Below are 19,264 nucleotides of genomic sequence, written 5' to 3' on the forward strand. Positions count from 1 at the left end.
TAGTATAGTACCTGACGGATGGATGGGACCTCAATAAATAAGTGTATTTTAAATATTTTCACTACAACAAATATAGTGCTAAGTTTAAGTAGTATTAACTGGTGAAAATGTGTTTATGATATAGTATAAATAAATATAATGCTGTATCTTTTTCAATTAATGGAAGTTTACCAAATTATGTAATTCTTCTCATTCCTATTGGTCAGAGAAAGTAAAATGGAATGTGTATAGGAATCAGTACCTTCATTAGTCAAGGAAGACACATGTTATTAAATGATGAAGCAACTATAAAGAGTGGTTAGTCTATACTAACACTAACAGAGGGGACAGGAGAAGCTGCTAAGAGATAGGAGTAACTAATACTATTAAACACTAATTAGATAGCTGTTCCTGTTCCTACAGATATGCCAGATGCTATATTTAATCCATAAAATAATTATTTGTATTTTTTGGAATCATTCAAGTCTGGGTGGTATTTAGAGAAAACTAGTTTTGTTTATTTTTTATTACGGTTACTATGGTTTGACTAGTAAAATGAACCGCATCTTTTACAGCATGGTTTCTACGGAAAAAGGCACTAAAACTTTTCAAACTTCTAAGAAAACTTATAGAACTTGGGTTCTAGAAGTTGGGGATTCCAACAAAAATTTAGTGGGAATTCAGAAACGTATGTTTAATTTACCATATTGCAGGGGGAAGGGACTGCATGTTCGTTACTCCTCCATCCACTGGTACCACCACCTGTATGTTGGAAAGCACACTAGGTGCCACCATAGCTTCTGGATTGTATTTATAATCCACTCTAAGATCTGTGGTGCTAGCACTACATTTCCAGTATGTTGCGAGATTCAGAGGAGTGGACTGAATACCATTTGATGATACCTTTAAAGAGAAAAAAACAAACAATTGTTTTTGGCCTGAAAAGTTAACAAGTCATGTTAATGACAGACACTTAAGTCCACACTTAAGTCTGTGGACAGACACGTAAGTCCACAGAATCAAAACTATCTAATGAGGGGACTATCTGTTGGCAGAGTGAAGCAGACCCTTCTCAAAGGAGTAAAGGTCATTCTCATTGTCTGAATCTACTACTACCTACATCAAAATTGCTGTGGTGCTTGTTTGTAATGCACATTCCCTTAGCTTCAACTGCAGAAAATCTGATTCAACAGCTTAGGGACAGGGTACAGAAATCAGCATTTTATCAAGGAATTCTTATTTATGCATGTAAAGTTTGCGGATCTTCCAACATTCAACACAGAATTCAAAGATTCTTCATAAAAGAATTCAGATTTAGAACACTGAGAAAAAAACGCCACTACATAGTACCACAAGCCTGGAATTAGAATACTTCCAACTTCAAAGGTTTAATCACATGACTCACAGTAAATGGTATAATTCCTTCAAATTCTTAAGCTCCTTGTCCAAATGCTCCTTTTTAAGGAGACCTACTCTGACTGCTGTTTTAATTTACACTGAAAACTGTATTTTCAATCTTTCTTACCTTAGTTCATACTTTTTCTTTTTTTCATACCACTCATATTCTAACATAGAATATTATGATTATTATTTTGAGGCAGGGTCTCATTCTGTTGCCCAGGCTGGAGTGCAGTGGCATGCTCAAGGCTCACTGCAGCCTCTCCTGGGCTCAAGCTATCCTCCCGCCTCAGCCTTCATACTAGCTAGGACTACAGGCTTGTGCCACCACACCCAGATAATTTTACATTTTTTGTAGAGATGGGGTTTCTTTATATTGCCCAGACTGGTCTTGAACTCCTGGACTCAAGCACTCTTCTCGCCTCGGCCTCTCAAAGTACTGGTATTACAGGCAAGAACAATGAAGTCCAGCCCATAGAATATTACTGATCTTTACTGTCTCCCTGTCCTACTCCCAGCAATTACATATACTGAATAATACACATCAGTTGAATAAATCAACACCTGTAAGAAACTTTAAGTCAATTTAAGTGGCAGCACTTTTTTATTCTTTCAGTATTTATTTTCTAGAAACATAAGCCACTTTAATAAAATTACCCTATTAAAAACTCAAACGATAGAGAAATATAAAGTAAGAAATTTATCCCTTGGAATTTTGGCATATATCCTTCCAGATTCTTCAGGCATATGCAAACATAGATCCGTGTCATTCTTTTTAATGGCTATAGTAATTAATTTCTTCCTCTGCTGATGTGTATGCTTAGGTGGTTTCTAAACAATGCTACAGCGAGTATCCTTTGTGCCTTATCTTCATCCAATTGTGTATTTCTGAAGATTTCTGGAAGTGGAATTGTTGAATTAAAGGTTACATCTTTCAACAATCTAACAGGATTGCCTTCTAAGAGGTTTTACTTGCATCCTATTAACAAGTGATCACACCCTAAAATAGTGGATAAAGCGATCTTTCATTTTTGTAAATGTGATGGGCTAAAACTGATATCTCATTGTTATCTTAGTATTTACTGCTCTCATTACTACTAACATGGAGCATCTTTCCATAGGTTATTTATCTATTGAGTTATTAACATGTTGCTTACAAATTTATAAGGGCTCTTTGGGGTAAGCCCTTTGGTCCATCTTACATGTCATAAATACTTTTCTCACAGATTAAATACTTACTGTGTTTAAAGGTTTAACAAAATACTTTATACACACACATTAATTTATCAAAGATCTCATTCTCTTCTTATATGGCTTCTGGGTTTCATATCATACTTAGGTCTTCTGCACTTCAAGATTAAAATATGTAATAAATATGTATTACATATATACACACACAGAGAGATACATATACAGTATCTCTCTCAGCATACTTGGGGGGGTTGGTTCCAGGAACCCTGTGTATATACTAATCTGTGCATACTCAAGTCCCATAGTTGGCCCTGTGGAATCCACATATAGAAAAAGCTGGCCCTCTGTTTATACATGAGTTTTGCATCCCACAATCATCGTATTTTCAACTGGCGTTTGGTTAAAAAGAATCCTTGTATAAGTGGACCTGCATAGTTTAGATCCTTGTTGTTTAAGGGTCAACTGTATCTTCACCCATGACTTTATTTTAGTACCTTTGTGGTTAATTATTATTAAACCTTTGATACACATGGATTTTATTTTGGCTAAAAGTGTAAGAGGGATTCAGCTTAATTTTTTTCTCAAGTGCCTAGCTTGCTATCCTCAACATCATTTATTGAAAAATTCATCATGTCCACATTGCCTTGAAATGCTATGTTGTATAAACAATTTTCCATTTATTCTTAGATCTATTTCTGGATACTCTAATCTATTCCTTCATCTGGCCATCTACTGCTGCGTTAGTTCCAAACTATTTTAAATACTGTTGCCTTATACTAAGCTTTCCCATTAAAGCTAAAACATTACTCCACTTTACTGTTTAAAACATTTCTTGCCAAGAGCGGTAGCTTGTGCCTTTAGTCCCAGTTACTCGGGAGGCTAAGGCTGGAAGACTGCTTGAGCCCAGGAGTTTTGAGGCTGCAGTGAAATATGATCACGCTACTCTACTCCATCCTGAGCAAGAGAATGAGACTCCATCTCTTTAAAATAAAAATTCCTGACTTATTCTCATAAGCTTTATTCTTCCAGAGAAACCTGAAAATGACTGTCAAGCCTCCAAACACAAAGACATAACTACTGGGTTTCTGATCAGGATTATATTAAATGTATAAGTTAATTGAGAAACAGCTAAACTTTTACAGCATGAATCTTCCCATATTCAAGTCACTAGGGATTGTGTTGTATTTCTTCCTAATTGTTTTATTGTGAATATTTTTCTCCACTAGTTTTTCTAATTGGCTTTGAAAGTTATTAATTTTGGTATTAATTTCTAAACTGACCACCATATTAAATGCCCTTATGTCAAACAGTTTTTCAGTTGGTTCTCTTGAGAGGAATATATCACCTGGAAGCAATAATAATTTTGGTTCCTCTTTCCCAGTATTTATTAATGCTTATTTTGTTCTCTTATACATCCAGAAAACTCTTATATACTAACAGGATCTACTAATGGGCATTAGGATACGCTAATGGGCATCTCTGCCATTCCTAACTTTAACTGATTACTTTGGGAGTTTCACTGTTAAGACTGACACTGCTAGTCTTTTCTGGTTAAGGACGAATTCATGCATTTATATTTACTCAGTTATTTTAATCATGAATACATGGTGAATTTTACCAAACTGGTCAAAATCTCCACTGGCTTATTCTAATTTCAAAACATCCTTGAATTTCTGGGGAAAAAACTCACTTGGCTATGACATACTTATTCATTTAATTATATGCTAGACTCCATTTGTTAATATTTTAATTTAGAATTTTTGCAATGACATGACACTCACCTGATACTTTAATACATCTATATTATAATAAGAAGCAGCTGGATTTTGCTCTGACAGCTTCTTGAGGTAGACAGTAACAGCTTGCATGTTCATCCAAAAATCTTTTGTGTTGGAATCACATTGTGATGGATCACTACATGTATAAAAAATATATTTGTTATTTTATTGATTTATCTTTATTTTTTGCCTCTGTGTAGTAATTTGGTGACCCAGGAAAAACTAGTAGAAATAAACCAAGAGGTGAGATGAAGGAAAATGACATCAGGGGATGAAAAATGGAACACAGGAGAAGCCTGCTTGAAAGATGAGAAGACGGAGAGATAGAAAAGAATCTTAAAATAACTATTAGCACCACTGAAAACAAAATAAAAAGAGAGCAGAAGGGTGTTTAGTAAGAATAATTTTGGCATGATTTTCAAATTGAATATTATTATTTCAACGAAGAAGGGGAAAAAAACATTTTTTTTGAGACAGGGTCTAGCTCGGTCACCGAGGCTGGAGTGCAGTGACATGATCTTGGCTCACTGCAACCTCTGCCTCCCAGGCTCAAGCGATTCTCCCACCTCAGCCTCCTGAGCAGCTGGGACTACAGGCACGCATCATCATGCCCAGCTAGTTTTTGTTCTTGTGTTTTTTTTCTTGGGTTTTTTTTTTTTTTTTTTTTTTTTTTGGTAGAGACGGGGTTTTGCCACATTGCCCAGGCTGGTTTTGAATTCCTGGGCTCAAGCAATCCACCTGCCTCAGCCTCCCAAACTGCTGGGATTACAGGTGTGAGCCACTGTGCACGGCAGGAAAAAAATCTTAAAAAGAAATTTCAGCCTTCAAAACAAAAAGTACACAAACCTGAACACAAGCTGTGCATTTGGAAGAATCTGCTCTAGTCTGCTGATATTTTTCACCCTGAAGCACAACACAGCTGGAGTTGGATTGCTGGTGAATACTTTAATAATTCCACTTGGAAATGACATTGTCATATCACCAGTGATCTTCACAATACACCTAAAACACGGATTTTGAAAAGTGTTTAAATAAAATGCTCTAATCTCCATTTAAAGAGTATTTGGTTTAAAAAGGCACACCCATGCGCACGTGCCCATGCACACACACATACCTATATGTGTGTATATCTATATTCTTTATCACAATTATAAATTTTTTTCAATTTAATTATTAAAAATTATGTACATGAAATGGTATACTCATCTAGCATCATCTTTTCCTGGAATTAAACTCTAAACACAAATGCAAGCACACTGATATTGCTCCTTCACCTTTTTGTGATAACCATTCCCTGCCTGACTTGTAAGGATATTGCTTCCTCATAATGCTTTACCTAGTTGTAGCTATTTTTCCCTCCCAAACCCCAAAAAGCACTGGGCCTGGTGATGGTGATGGTAGATGTCCCCCTTGTTCCTTATTGCTTCTTCCAACCCTCTATTCTTTCTTCCTTTGAAACATATAACCACATAGCCAAAACTCTCAACTGGACCCCTTTGGTAATCCTATCACATTCCCAAGTCTATTTATTCTTCTTTTGATCTTTTCCTAGCTTCCCCTTTTATCTCTAACCTGCAATAGTCCTTCCCCCAACTCTTAGCTGATGACTGTGCTCTTAATTTTACTGATGAAATAAAAAAATAACTTCCTCATATTCCCACTAGTAAATCTAACTAACTTTTTATCCGTATCTTATGCAGTCCATACTGTTTCAACAGATAATCAATTTCTGCACCTCAGGCCAATCTCAGCAATTCTGCACTGGAACTCATCTCCTCTTATATACTGAAGGACTTCATGCATGTGATTGTTCCCTCTTTTTTCTGCAGGTCCAATTTTTTCCGTAAATACTGGATCTTTCTCATCAGCATGCAAACATGCTGAAATATGTATCTTTTAAAAAACACAAAAATGAAAATAAACAAAACCCTCCTTTGATTCCACCACCTCACTCCTGCTACCATTCCATTTCTCTGCTCCCACTTAAGAGCTAAACATCCTGAAATAATTGCATTTGTTCTTTCCAAATATAGTTGTCTAGACTGCATCACCTTCGGCTCCTGAATACCCTCAAAGCATACTTTCATCTCCACTATGCCACTAAAATCTCTCTTGTGAATGTCACTAATGACTTTCCATATAGTCAATGGTCAATTTTTCTTGACCTGTCAAGCAGCATCAGATATAGGTTCACACTTGCCTTCAAGAAATGATTTATTCACTTAGTTTCTAGACACGGGTCTATTGGTTCTCTCCTTACCTCTCTTACTGCTTGCTCTCTCAAATTCCTTTGTTAGAGCATTCTCATTTTCCTGTTTTCTAAACACTGGAGAGAATCAAGACTTAGTTTTCAGATCTCTTTTCTATCTATTCCTTAAGGCCACTAACTTTGAGTATTATCTACAAATTAATTACACTACCAAGTATTTTATCTCTAGTCTAGACTTACTCCTTGAACTCCAGAATCATGTATCCAAGTATCAACTCACCATTTCCACTAAGATGTCTTAAACTTCAAACTTAGCATTTTACCTCCAACAAATCTTAACAATTCTGTTTTCAGAATATATTCAGAATCTCATTACTACTCATCACCTGCTCTGCTAATACCCTTATACAAGCCACCATTATCTCTCACCTGGTCTTCTGTAATTAATCTTCTGACTTTCTCTCTACATCTATTCTGACTGCCCACTGTACCCTCTGCCTCAGTTTATTCTCCATACAGCAACCAGAGAGCTCCTTTGAAAACACATGTAATTTCATCGTTCCTCTGCTCAAAGCCTCCATTGGCTTTCCATGTTACTCAAAATAAATTCCAAATTCCTTATCATGGCCTACAATGCCTAACCTGGTCTCACACCTCTCCGGATTCATCTTCAAGTACTCTCCCTCCTGTTTACTCCTACTCAGTGACATGGTTTTCCTTGCTGTTTCTTGAATATACCAATTATGCTTTTACCTTGGTATCTTACTCACTGGTTCCCTCTTCCTGGAATACTCTTTCCTCAGATATCTGCATGGCTTGCTCCTCCATGTCTTTCAACTATCTGCTTAAATTAACTTCAAAAAAGTTCTCCCTGATCATTCTATCTAAAACAGTAGCCCTCTATCTAATGTTATTCTCTAGTCTCTAACCCTGGTTTATTTTTCTTCAATAGCATGTATCAATACCCAATAAATACAGCTGTTTCTTTGATATTTAGTTTTCCCTCACTATAATGCAAGCTCAGGAGAGAACTCATTTGTTTACTAAAGTAGCCTTAGTGCACATGTAACAGAGTCTTAGAAATAACAGGTGCTCAAGTATTTGATGAATGAATGTACACAGAACGCAATCATTAAATGACTATATTAGATAGCAAAAAAGCAGGTAAATAAATAACAGAAAACTGTAATCTACACAGAATCAAAATGTAATTCTTAAAATTTACCACCAAGCCCCACCGCCTCCTTCACCCAACACACATACATACACATACATGTATATATTTTAAAAACTAACTTGGTGGGATCTGCTCCTTTAAAGTAGGCATTAACAGATTCTGTAAGGGCGACTGCCACAGGTAAGGTATCCTGATTTCCAAGGCTGACAGGGCTGGGACCCCGTGACACACCTAGAATATATATAATTAACTTGTTAAATCCTTCAGAAAGACATAAACTAAATATAAAGATAGTTAGGTTCACCATTGTTAGGTTGTCACAAATGACCCTACTACTGGTTTCAGTGATGTCCCATGATAAATCTGGAGGCTAAGAAATATAGTATAAAACAAATTGGAGCATAATACAAAGGACAAAAAAAACCTAGGAAGACATATCACACAGACATTTCTTTTAAATGGAAAGACAGAATGGTTAAGGAATGTCAGAATGAAAAAGCCCTTGACTAAAGAGCTAAAATTACAAAAATATGGCTTCAAAAACATTCAAATACCAAATTCTTCCAGGTTCTATCAATCATATACTTCAGGGAATAATTTAAGGCCAATTTAGAATTTTTGTATTTAAGTTTTTTCTATCCAAGTAGTAATGTTTCATACACTACTCATTATTATTATAATTCTCTTTAATCTCCTGTTTGTCTGGTGCTTATATTGTATTCCCACATTACTTTGCCTCAATAAATATTTGACTAATAACATTACTTAAAAAAAAAAAACCCTGACATAAAGTTCACTCAGATAAGATGCTTTTTAGAGTCAAATCAGAGAAAGATCAGTGTCTATAGAGCAAAATTAAAATGTAAACAAATTTATGCAAGTGTTCAGGTTTCTGTTTATTGTTTTACATTTAACGTAAATGAAGTATCCTCTCAAAATAGTGCATTGCCTTTTTCTTCACAAACGCACTCTTCTTACCACTGTGTGCCTTACTGCTACTGCTACTGATTTTCCAAAGTGGGGGCATTTCATTTAATATATAAAATGCAATTTTATAAAAACATATGAGAGTTTGTTATAATTATTCATCCTTAGTGAAAGAAAAAAATAAATAACCTAGGTCAACACTTATCTCTGGAATTTGAATATATTCTTTTCTTATATAAATGTTACACAATGTTAACAGCCATCAGACATTTTTATTTTAGATGCGACTCCTATAGTGAAACACTGAGTTACTTCTGAGATACCTTAAATATTATTCTGATAAAAATCAGTACTGGCTTTTTCTGCCTCACAACTAAATCTGAGATGCTACAAATAGTGAAAAAAGACACTCTGTTAGCTTGGTATTCTAGATTTTGAAGGAATTTTTATTTAGAAGGTTCTTCATACTTAAAAAGTTATTCATGAAATCACAACAATTACTATTTATTAACCACTTATATGTGCCAGGCACTTTGCTAGGGGGGCATTGAAAAACAAAACAAAACAAAACAGTGCCTTTTTGATGCACAAGTACTAGTTTTGCAAAGCAGAAGCAAAACAAAAAATGTGAGGGATGGGCCGCAGTGACGAAAAGACACAAAGATGAGGCTGGAAAAGTGCTCATGATCCAGATTAGGGTGTGAAAGACCTTTAATTTTATACTTCTATCACTAGAAACCACTGATAATGTTTGAGAGAAACATTATTAGGTTTTTATGTAGTAAGATCTCTCTGAACACGTAGTAAATCCTAGACTGAAGGGAAAAATGACTGTTGGCAGGGAAACAAGTTTGGATCAGGTGAGAGCAGTTAGGTGAAAGCCAGTGGCCTGATCAAGAGTCATTAGTTTTGGGATGTGAGAAAATATCAAGTGAAAAAAAAGCTGATTAAGTATAAATTTACTGATTATAAATATAAAAATATGTTTGTACACTGGAAAACTTCACTGTAAATCTTAGTTCAATCCACTTTTTGGTCATCAGAAATTCAGGAAAACATATTTTCTGAAAAAGACAAAGGCTGTAATAATCTTTTCTCTCCAATTTTGTAACTGTAGTAAAATAAACATAACATAAAATTTATCATCTTAACAATTTTTAAGCATACAGTTCACCAGTATGAAATATATTCATAATGCTGTGCAACAATTACTATCATCCAACTCCATAATTATCTTCATCTTATAAAACGGAAACCCTATACCCATGAAACAACAACTCCCACCAGTTTCCCCAGCCCCTGGCAACCACCCTCCTACTTGTTGTGTCTATGAGTTTGACTACTCTTTTAAGTACCTCATATAAGTGGAAGCATACAGTATTTAGCACAATGTCTTCAAGGTTCATCCATGTTATCATAGCATGTTACAATTTCCTTCCCTTTTAAGGCTGAATAATATTCTACTGTATGCATATACCACATTTTGCTCATCCAGTCATCCAACAATGGACATGGGTTGCTTCTACCTTTTGGCTGCTGTGAATAGTGCTGCTATGAACATGAGTATATAACTATCTCTTTGAGGTCCTGCTTTCAATTCTTTTGGGTATATACTCAGAAGTAGAATTGCTGGATCGTATGTAAATTCCATTTTTCATTTTCCGAGGAACAGCCATACTGTTTTCCACAGCAGCTATACCATTTTACATTCTCACCAACAGTGCACAAGCGTTCCAGTTTCTCCACATCCTCACCAACATTTGTTATTGTAATACTCTTTTATTAAAATTATACTCTCTTAAATATGAAATTAACATATTTCCTGACCAGGTGTACTGGCTCACGCCTGTAATTCCAGTACTTTGGGAGGCTGAGATGGGAGGACTGCTTGAACCCAGGAGTTTGAGTTTATAGTCAGCTATGATCACATCCCTGAATTCCAGTCTGGACAACAGAGTGAGACCCTGTCTCATTAAAAAAAAAAAGTCTCTTGAGTAACTCACACAAATGAATATTTATAGAAAGTCAAAGGTAACATTAATGTCTACTACTGCTTTTACACTAAAAATTAAAAGAAACATGCAGCATAAATATTCTTTTCAACAATCTAATCTGGGCACATAACATGAGAATTCTTGAAATAGCTTCCCTGTAAATTATTATGCCTAGCTTCCCTGTAAATTATTATGCCATTACTGAAACACTGGCAAGCATAGAAAAGTACTGGAAAGTTGAAGAAAAACTCAAAACCCACTTAACATTTGGCATATTCCCTTTCGTATTTTCTATTTTTGCTTTTCTTTCAAGATCATATTGCGCATGGATAATTCGAAAAATGATTAGGAAATATGTACTTAAATAGTCTTTTAAAAAGTCTAAAAGTATACTGTATTATTCCAAATAAGTAATTTCTTAGAAATAAAAATTTCTTTATTCTCTTAATAAGGGTAGATTGTGGTTTCTAATTTTGGTTTAATTGTTAGATATGTAGCTAATTTTATGTTTTGAAAATGTAGACAGCTTATAAACTTGAGGTACATAACAGGTACAGGGTACCTTCTTATAACAATCAATGGATATTTATGTAGATTTCCTTTCTGCTCAAAAATAAAACACAGAGACCCACTCCCGACTCTCTCCTACCTTCTCCATGCTTCTAACTTCATCTGTATGGTTTTCGTATAAGACAGCCTTTGCTCTACTAATTTAGGTATTAGAGGTTTTTTTTAACTGACATATTCTTTTTACTTCTTTTTGGATCACTTATCTGATTTTGATAGCTAAAATTAAGATTTATTGATACTTCTTAAAGCTGAGTTGAGGAAAGCAGAGAAGAAAATGCAAAAATACTGTGTTTTTATAGTTGGGGATTTGCTATAATGGATCCTGTACCGCAATTTGATGGAATTAGCAAAAAACTGAAATAGTTATTCTTAGCATAATTCTTGATTTCTGAGACATCATACAATTCTGGAAAAGGAAAAGTTAGATAACAAAATATTTTAGATACACTTAAGGACCATTAGTCAACACACACATCTGCTTCTGATACAATACCTGGTGACGTCTCACAGTGCTTTTTAATTTCAGAGTGTGTCCCAATCAAATTATCATCTTCTATTGTATTTAAATAAAACAAAATAATGCAGAAAAAGAAAACATTTTCAAGAAACAAGGAGAATTAGAAACTTAAATCTTAACAGCGTTGAAAACTCATGGCAAAGAAAGAGAACTTTTTAGGTAGATTTTAAAAATCTTTGTTGTATAAAATTCACATAAAACCTGCCTTGCCTGTATTCTCACTGTCACCTGCTTTTGGTTGTCCTATTGCCAGCACTGGCTCAAACCATAAACAAATATGTACCAATTCAATAAAAATTAGTTTCTATCACAAACAAAAAACCTCCTGAATAATCTAAAGATAATGGAGGGGGGAACTAAAGCAAAAAGGAGGTTACCCAGACCACCTGCCTGATTTCTAGTAGGTCCCAATTAGGATTTTTAGGACTAAAATACAGATTCTGTGGGAAAAAAATTAAAACCAAACAAAAAATAAAAATGAAGTATTCATTAAACCAAATAAAAGAACAAACTTGCTAGACATATTCAGTTTATATAAAATTAAAAGATGGGAAAAATGCTGTGTTCACAGAGGTAACAAGATGGTGACATCATGTTTAGACATTTAGAAACCAAACCATTTTATATTTCATTCTAGCCTATATTACTTATCCGCTTTTTACAATGGCCACACACAAGTTGCTTTTCTCCTATGTGAGCCTTGACAAATTAACTGGAATTAAATCAGCTTAATTAGGGCTGTGGTTATCAAACTTAGCATGCATCAGAATCACCTGGAATGCCTATTAAACTATTGCTAGTTCCACTTCCAGGGTTTCTGATTTTAAAAGTCTACATGTCTAAGAAGTACCCAGGTGACGCAGATGCTGCAGGTCCAAGGACCACACTTTGACCGTTACTGAATTAGTGCTCAGTTAGTGCAAATCAGTGATTTGCATTATCAAGAATAAACCCATCACTACCTAAACCAGCAGCAATAAATACAATTATAATTTTTATGAGAAGCTGTTGCTCCTGCAACACAGCTGCTTTGTCTAACTGGCTTTGTGCTTTATTATCCTAACAATGGGTGAAAAAGGTAGTAAGAATTTGTAGGAAAAAACTGAGAAGTGATGACAAAAAAAAACTCTTGAGCAAAGTCTAGATGTACTAAAATACTGAATTTGTTTGGTGAGGTTTAGGTTCATATAGCTATGCCTAAGACAGGGATGCTCAATCCCCAGGCCACAGTCTAGTACCCAGCCACACAGAAGGAGATGAATGTGAATGTCATCTGTATTTACAGTAACCGCCTCCACCCCATCACTCGAATTACAGCCTGAGCTCTGCCTCTGGTCAGATTGGCAGTGGCATTTGATTCTCATAGGAGCGAGAACCCTATTGTGAACTGCGCATGTGAGGGATCTAGGTTGCGCACTCTTAAGAGAATCTAATGCCTGATGATCTCTCATTGTGTCCCATCACCCCAGATGGGACTGACTAGTTGCAAGACAACAAGCTCAGGGGTCCCACTGATTCTACATTATGGTGAGTTATATAATTATTTCATTATATATTACAATGTAATAATAATAGAAATAAAGTGCACAATAAATGTAATGCACCTGAATCATCCTGAAACCATCCCCTTGACCCCAGTCCATGGAAAAATTGTCTTCCACAAAACCAGTCCCTGGTGCCAAAGGTTGGGGACCACTTCCCTAAGAGCTATTTTTAAGTCTTGAAATTCTTGTGGAAAAATATAATTCACTGCAAGCACAAACTGTTTTCTTTCATTCAATCATTTTCAAAACACTACTGTTTCTAAAACATAAACTTTCTTAGAAATGCAACAATCAGTTCACAGTGGGAAGAACTGCATTTTGTTTTGCCTTCAACTATTTATACTGATCAGCAATTTATAAATTTGACTCATTCTTAACGGTGCTAACCACAGTTAAAATTCTTCTATCCAGACAACATATACTGTGAAACAAAAAAGCAAAGTGTGGAAAGTTTAATAAATTACAGGTGTGTTTCCAGAAAAACAAAATTTCTAATGTTAAATTCTTCATTAGCCCATTTAAAAATATATACATATTTAGCATACATATACTTTGTACACTACATTTCACATGTAATTGATGATAACCCACTTACCTACTGTTGGAGTATTGGCAGCACTTAATGAAGCAGATGATGAGATAGAAGAAGAACTTTCTGCCCGGGCTAATGGTGCAGCAGGAGGTGGGCTGGTGTTGGAAGTTACAGGTGGGCTGAATGGCCTGGGCTTAAAAACAAAAAGTTATTTATCAAAATGCTAAACCAGTATACCTCTCTTGTTAGAGCAGACTTTTAAGTTATCAGATAAATTTAACATACCAAACCAAATTTACTGTGTGAGTTTCTTTTAACTTAGTATCAGAGATGCCATATATCAAATCATTTTTAAGAACATACTAAAACCTGAAAAGGTTATTTTGAAATAATGCTGTAAAAAAGGTCTTTGGGCATAAAAATTTTCCTGTATTTAAAAAAGTATGTTTAAGACAGATTCTCAGAAGTTAAATTAGTTTAAACAGTATAAATGTTCTTCTCCCCAAACTGCTTCCCAAAAGCGTTGTTCACTTTACCTGACTACAAATATGAGAAAATTATTTCTCTACACCCTTGCCAGAAACAAATGGATGAGTCACAGAAGAAAAAGGGATTAAAAATTTTTTTCTAATTTGGAAAATAAAAATGAAACTTTCACTTTACTTTCATGAATGGGTTGATGTAATTTGGGGAGGTTTTAGTATTATCTGAGCTTTCACTAACCCTTTGCCTTATTTTCTTGCAAATATTTCCCTCCTTAAATATTGCTTATCCTTTACACTTTTGGTGTTTACAAATGTGATCACAATTTCCTCAGTAATTCCTTGTAATGTTTCCTCACTGTGAAAACTCACTCCATACAAAGGTTAGAGAGACTCAATTCTATTGTCTTCCCAATTTTCTAATTAAACATAAAACAAATATAAAAAATATAACTCCAATTCATTTATCTTTTAATTTGGTGAACGGACTTTTTTCCTTCCAAGTTCCTAACTGTACCAATAATTCATCAGCAACACTTCCTGAGGTGTTTTGCTTTCTTAAAAAATAGGCATATTTGTCTTCATTTAAAAAAAAAAAAAAAAACCTTTTCCTGCTTACAAAAGTATTAGGCAAGTAGATACTTATTTAGTGCCCACTATGTGTCTGACCCTGGATTAGGTACTAGATACAAAGCTGTGAACAAGAAAGATAACTGTCCTCAGTTATTTGAGGAACATGGAAAAAAAAGGTAAAAACAAAACCCTACTTGCATTCATACACTAGTCAACTCTTCATTGCATGAATATAAACTTACAGATATTCATTTTAATAAAACTGTCATTTTATTGCAAAAAGTGTTTTATAATTTGTAACCCCCCACCCATTTAACATTTATTTTTTCCAGAGTACAGCTTTTTGATGACTCATTATGATGGACAATAGGTTGAAAAAATTCGGCAGGATGCTAAAAATGCAGCTGTATATATATGCACACCAAGGTGGTATAGGACATTGGAGTGAACAGATACCAATCAACAGCTAGTCTGAAACTCACAAGCTTGGAAAAAGTCTTGAGATCAACTACTGTGGGACATTTCTCCTATGGCAACATAACCTCAAGGCCAATACAATGTGACTGCCTTTTTCATTTTTTTTTTAGGTAAAGGCAAAAACAGCTCTTTTCTCAAGTGGTTTTCTCTAATTTTAGAATTATGCTATCTACTACAGTGGCCAATAGCACGTGAAATGTAACTAGTCCAAATTGAGATGTGCTATAACACACAAAGTAAATTTTGAAGACACGGCATACACACAAAAGGAATGTAAAAATCTCATTTTTATAATTGAATGTGTTAAAATAATATTTTTCTATAGCAGATAAAATACATTACAATGAATTTCACTGTTTTTCTATGTGGCTACTAGAAAATTTTAAATTATATGTTGCTTATATTATATTTCTGTTGGACAGCATTGCTTTAAAACAATGTTTCTGAAACATTAGCATGCATCAGAATCGCATGGAGGGCTTGTTAATAATACACAGTTGCCGGGCCTCTCCCCTGAATTTCCGATTTGCCTGGGGTGGAGCCAGAGAAACTTTCTACCAAATTCCCTGGTGATGCTAATGCTACTGATCTGGTACTGCACTTTGGGTGCCCCTGCTCTAGAACAACGAGTGGTTCTTTCAGTGGGTAGGCAGGATGTGGTAATAGAATCCTTTGAGCATCTGGTGAAAGCTATGAGCTCTCTCCAGAAAAATGCACATATGAGCACGCAAAAAAAACCAAAAAAGGCACTCCAGTGTACAGCTGGAGAAAATTTAAATCAACATAACCTCTCCGGTGGGCAATACAGAAATAATTATCAGGAGTCTTAAAAATGTACATAGAGTTTAGTTCATAAATTACACTTTTAAATTTTTTTATTAAAAAAAATGAATGCAGCCGGGCGCGGTGGCTCAAGCCTGTAATCCCAGCACTTTGGGAGGCCGAGACGGGTGGATCACGAGGTCAGGAGATCAAGACCATCCTGGCTAACACGGTGAAACCCCGTCTCTACTAAAAAAATACAAAAAAAAACTAGCCGGGCGAGGTGGCAGGCGCCTGTAGTTCCAGCTACTCGGGAGGCTGAGGCAGGAGAATGGCGTAAACTTGGGCAGGCGGAGCTTGCAGTGAGCTGAGATCCGGCCACTGCACTCCAGCTTGGGCGACAGAGCGAGACTCCGTCTCAAAAAAAATAAAATAAAATAAAATAAAATAAAATAAAATAAAATAAAATAAAATAAATGAATGCTAGAAACCATAAGGATAGTCATTAAGACATCGTTTATAATAACAGAAACATGAAACTAAATGTTAAATAAATTTCTGAAAACTTTTAGAAATTTAATTCTGACAACAGGGTAGAAGACAGAGCACTCATATATTGAAATACTCTGTAGCCACTTAAAATGGTGCTCCCTGAAGCTCAGAGGGTGGTTTCTGGAAAGCTCTCAAGGATGGGGAGAGGGTGGTGTATGGTGATAGGGGGATGATGTGAAGGATTCAACTATGAGTCCCACTTTATTTTAATATATTAATACTTACAATTTAAAGTTATTTGGCAAAAGATTCTATCACTTCAAAGAAGCCTGAAGACTATAAAATAAGAATAATTCATTCAGCTACATGGATGGAACTGGAGGCCATTATCCTGAGTGAAATAACTCAGAAACAGAAAGTCAAATACCTCATGTTCTCACTTATAAGTGGGAGCTAAACAAAGGTTACACATGGACATATACAGTGGAATAATAGAGAGTGAAGACTACAAAAGGTCAGAGGATGGGAAAAGGGTAGGGATAGAAAAAGTACCTGTTGGGTACTGTTGGGTACGATATTCACTATTCAGTTAATGGGTACACCAAAAGCCCACATTCTGCCAGTATGCAATATATGCATGTAATAAATCTGCACTTGTATCCCCTAATTCTATAAATAAAATTATAATCAAACAATAATTCATGATTATTCTTGAATTATATACTTGCAAGTGGAAAACAAATTAGAAATATGTAAAGTATGACTTTTTATTTAAAAATATGCCTATACCATTAATAACTTTTTGAGCAACTATTTGCATTCAACAATGTACTGTTTTACATGTATTAACTCATTTAAGTCTCACAACCTAGTATCATTACACATATTTTATCCATGAGGCAACTAAACTCTGATTAAATAACTGCTTAATGTTGCTCAGCTAATAAGTGGCTAATAAGCTAGTACTTTTAACTGTATTTTACTGCCTCTGGATAAACACGCATTCCAAAAAATGTTAACAGTAGTTATCTTTGGGTGGTGAAATACAGAGGAAATTTATAATTTTCTTTCTTTGTTTTCTGTTTTCCAAATTTTACAACATGATCATTTCCTGTTTTTACAATCAGGAAAAAAATCAATTTATTAAAATGTACTTAAAGTTCTAGTCATAACTTGATTTAAAAAAGAGAATGAAGTATTTTAAAATGTAGTAATTTCTGTATTACTTAAATATTAATCTTCTCCTTGGCAGCTTGCACCTAGTCTTTCATTTCACTTCCACTAAGTCTGTTCATTTGGAAAAGAAAGATAACACCATTTCAATATCTGGTGCCAAAGCTTTTCAATATATTCACTGAACATTTCATAACTGTGTACCACCCAACAGGCATCATGCAAAGTACTGAGGATACGAGACTGACGAAGGCATAGACCAGTAAGGATAACACACACACAAAAAGTACATACAAGGTGATATGTGAACTAACAGAAATATAAGCAAAGTATCTGGGTATAAGGAAGAGAAGTGAAGGAATGATCAAAGAGGGCTTTGCCTAGGTGGCGATATTTAGCTAGGTCTTAAAGAAAGAGGTCAACATAGAAAACTGAGGGGCATCTGAGATAGAGCACAGGAGGAAGACATGGACATGTGAAAGAGCATGATGTGTTTGAGGAACACTGTAAAGTTTCAAGTGGCTGGAATCTAGGCTGAAAAGGGGAGAAAGATGGACAGTTAGTATAGGTTGTTGAGGCAGCTTTATAAAGACTCTTGTACATTCAGCTAAAACATTCAACCATACAGACCGAGAAACCACTGGAAATGTGTATCAAGGGAAAAAAGATTAAACTGGACTTATAAATTTAATTCTGGTTATTAAACTGGCAATTAGTGTAGAAGATGAAGCAAAGCAAACCAGATCAACGGCAAATAAACTGGTTTGGGAGAGCCTCACTGAATAGAGTCTATAGATTTTCTCTATCTGATGACTTTTAAAAACCAATGATTTCCCACCCACGCATGTACTTTTATAAGTCAACTGGATGATGTGGACTCCAGTCTCCTTATGTGTAAAATTTTAAATGCCGAGCTTAGATGCCTTCCATGATCCTCCTTGCAGTATATACTTTTAAGGTCTAAGAACAAGCCACCATTTACTTCCTTAACATTTGACTTTAAGTAGAATTATATGAAAACTGCTTCTTTTTTTTTTTTTTTTTTTTTTTTTTTTTGAGACAGAGTCTCGCTTAGTCGCCCAGGCTGGAGTGCAATGGCGCGATCTCGGCTCACTGCAAGCTCCGCCTCCCGGGTTCACGCCATTCTCCTGCCTCAGCCTCCCGAGTAGCTGGGACTACAGGCGCCCGCCTCCTCGCCCGGCTAATTTTTTGCATTTTTAGTAGAGACGGGGTTTCACCGTGTTAGCCAGGATGGTCTCGATCTCCTGACCTCGTGATCCGCCCGCCTCGGCCTCCCAAAGTGCTGGGATTACAGGCGTGAGCCACCGCGCCCGGCGAAAACTGCTTCTTTATTGTGAGACAATGGATACTGAATGGTAGTCTTATAATGTGCCAACTTTCTCAGGAAATCTGTTTCCTACTGGACAATGTCCTGTTTCACAGGTATGATCACTGAGGTAATAAGGAAAAGAAAAGGAAGCATTAGCTG

At 35.5% G+C, this 19,264-nt stretch overlaps 2 protein-coding genes across 3 annotated transcripts in view; one reads left to right on the forward strand and one right to left on the reverse strand.

Moving 5' to 3' along the window:
• Window positions 1-19,264, forward strand: part of MRPS27 (mitochondrial ribosomal protein S27) — a 1,100,726-nt gene that overhangs the window by 238,011 nt on the left and 843,451 nt on the right. The window lies entirely within an intron of this gene.
• The window catches only part of FCHO2 (FCH and mu domain containing endocytic adaptor 2), a 137,665-nt gene that overhangs the window by 7,828 nt on the left and 110,573 nt on the right, over window positions 1-19,264 (reverse strand). For both annotated transcript variants that reach the window (XM_050793539.1, XM_050793538.1), the window contains 5 exons: window positions 13,880-14,009; window positions 7,852-7,963; window positions 5,193-5,348; window positions 4,350-4,482; window positions 683-882 (listed from right to left, as the gene is read on the reverse strand). In XM_050793539.1, coding sequence (XP_050649496.1) covers window positions 683-882; window positions 4,350-4,482; window positions 5,193-5,348; window positions 7,852-7,963; window positions 13,880-14,009 — 731 coding nt within the window. The remainder of the gene's footprint in view (window positions 1-682; window positions 883-4,349; window positions 4,483-5,192; window positions 5,349-7,851; window positions 7,964-13,879; window positions 14,010-19,264) is intronic.

This window comes from Macaca thibetana, chromosome 6, assembly GCF_024542745.1.
Source record: "Macaca thibetana thibetana isolate TM-01 chromosome 6, ASM2454274v1, whole genome shotgun sequence".
Taxonomy (NCBI): domain Eukaryota; kingdom Metazoa; phylum Chordata; class Mammalia; order Primates; family Cercopithecidae; genus Macaca; species Macaca thibetana.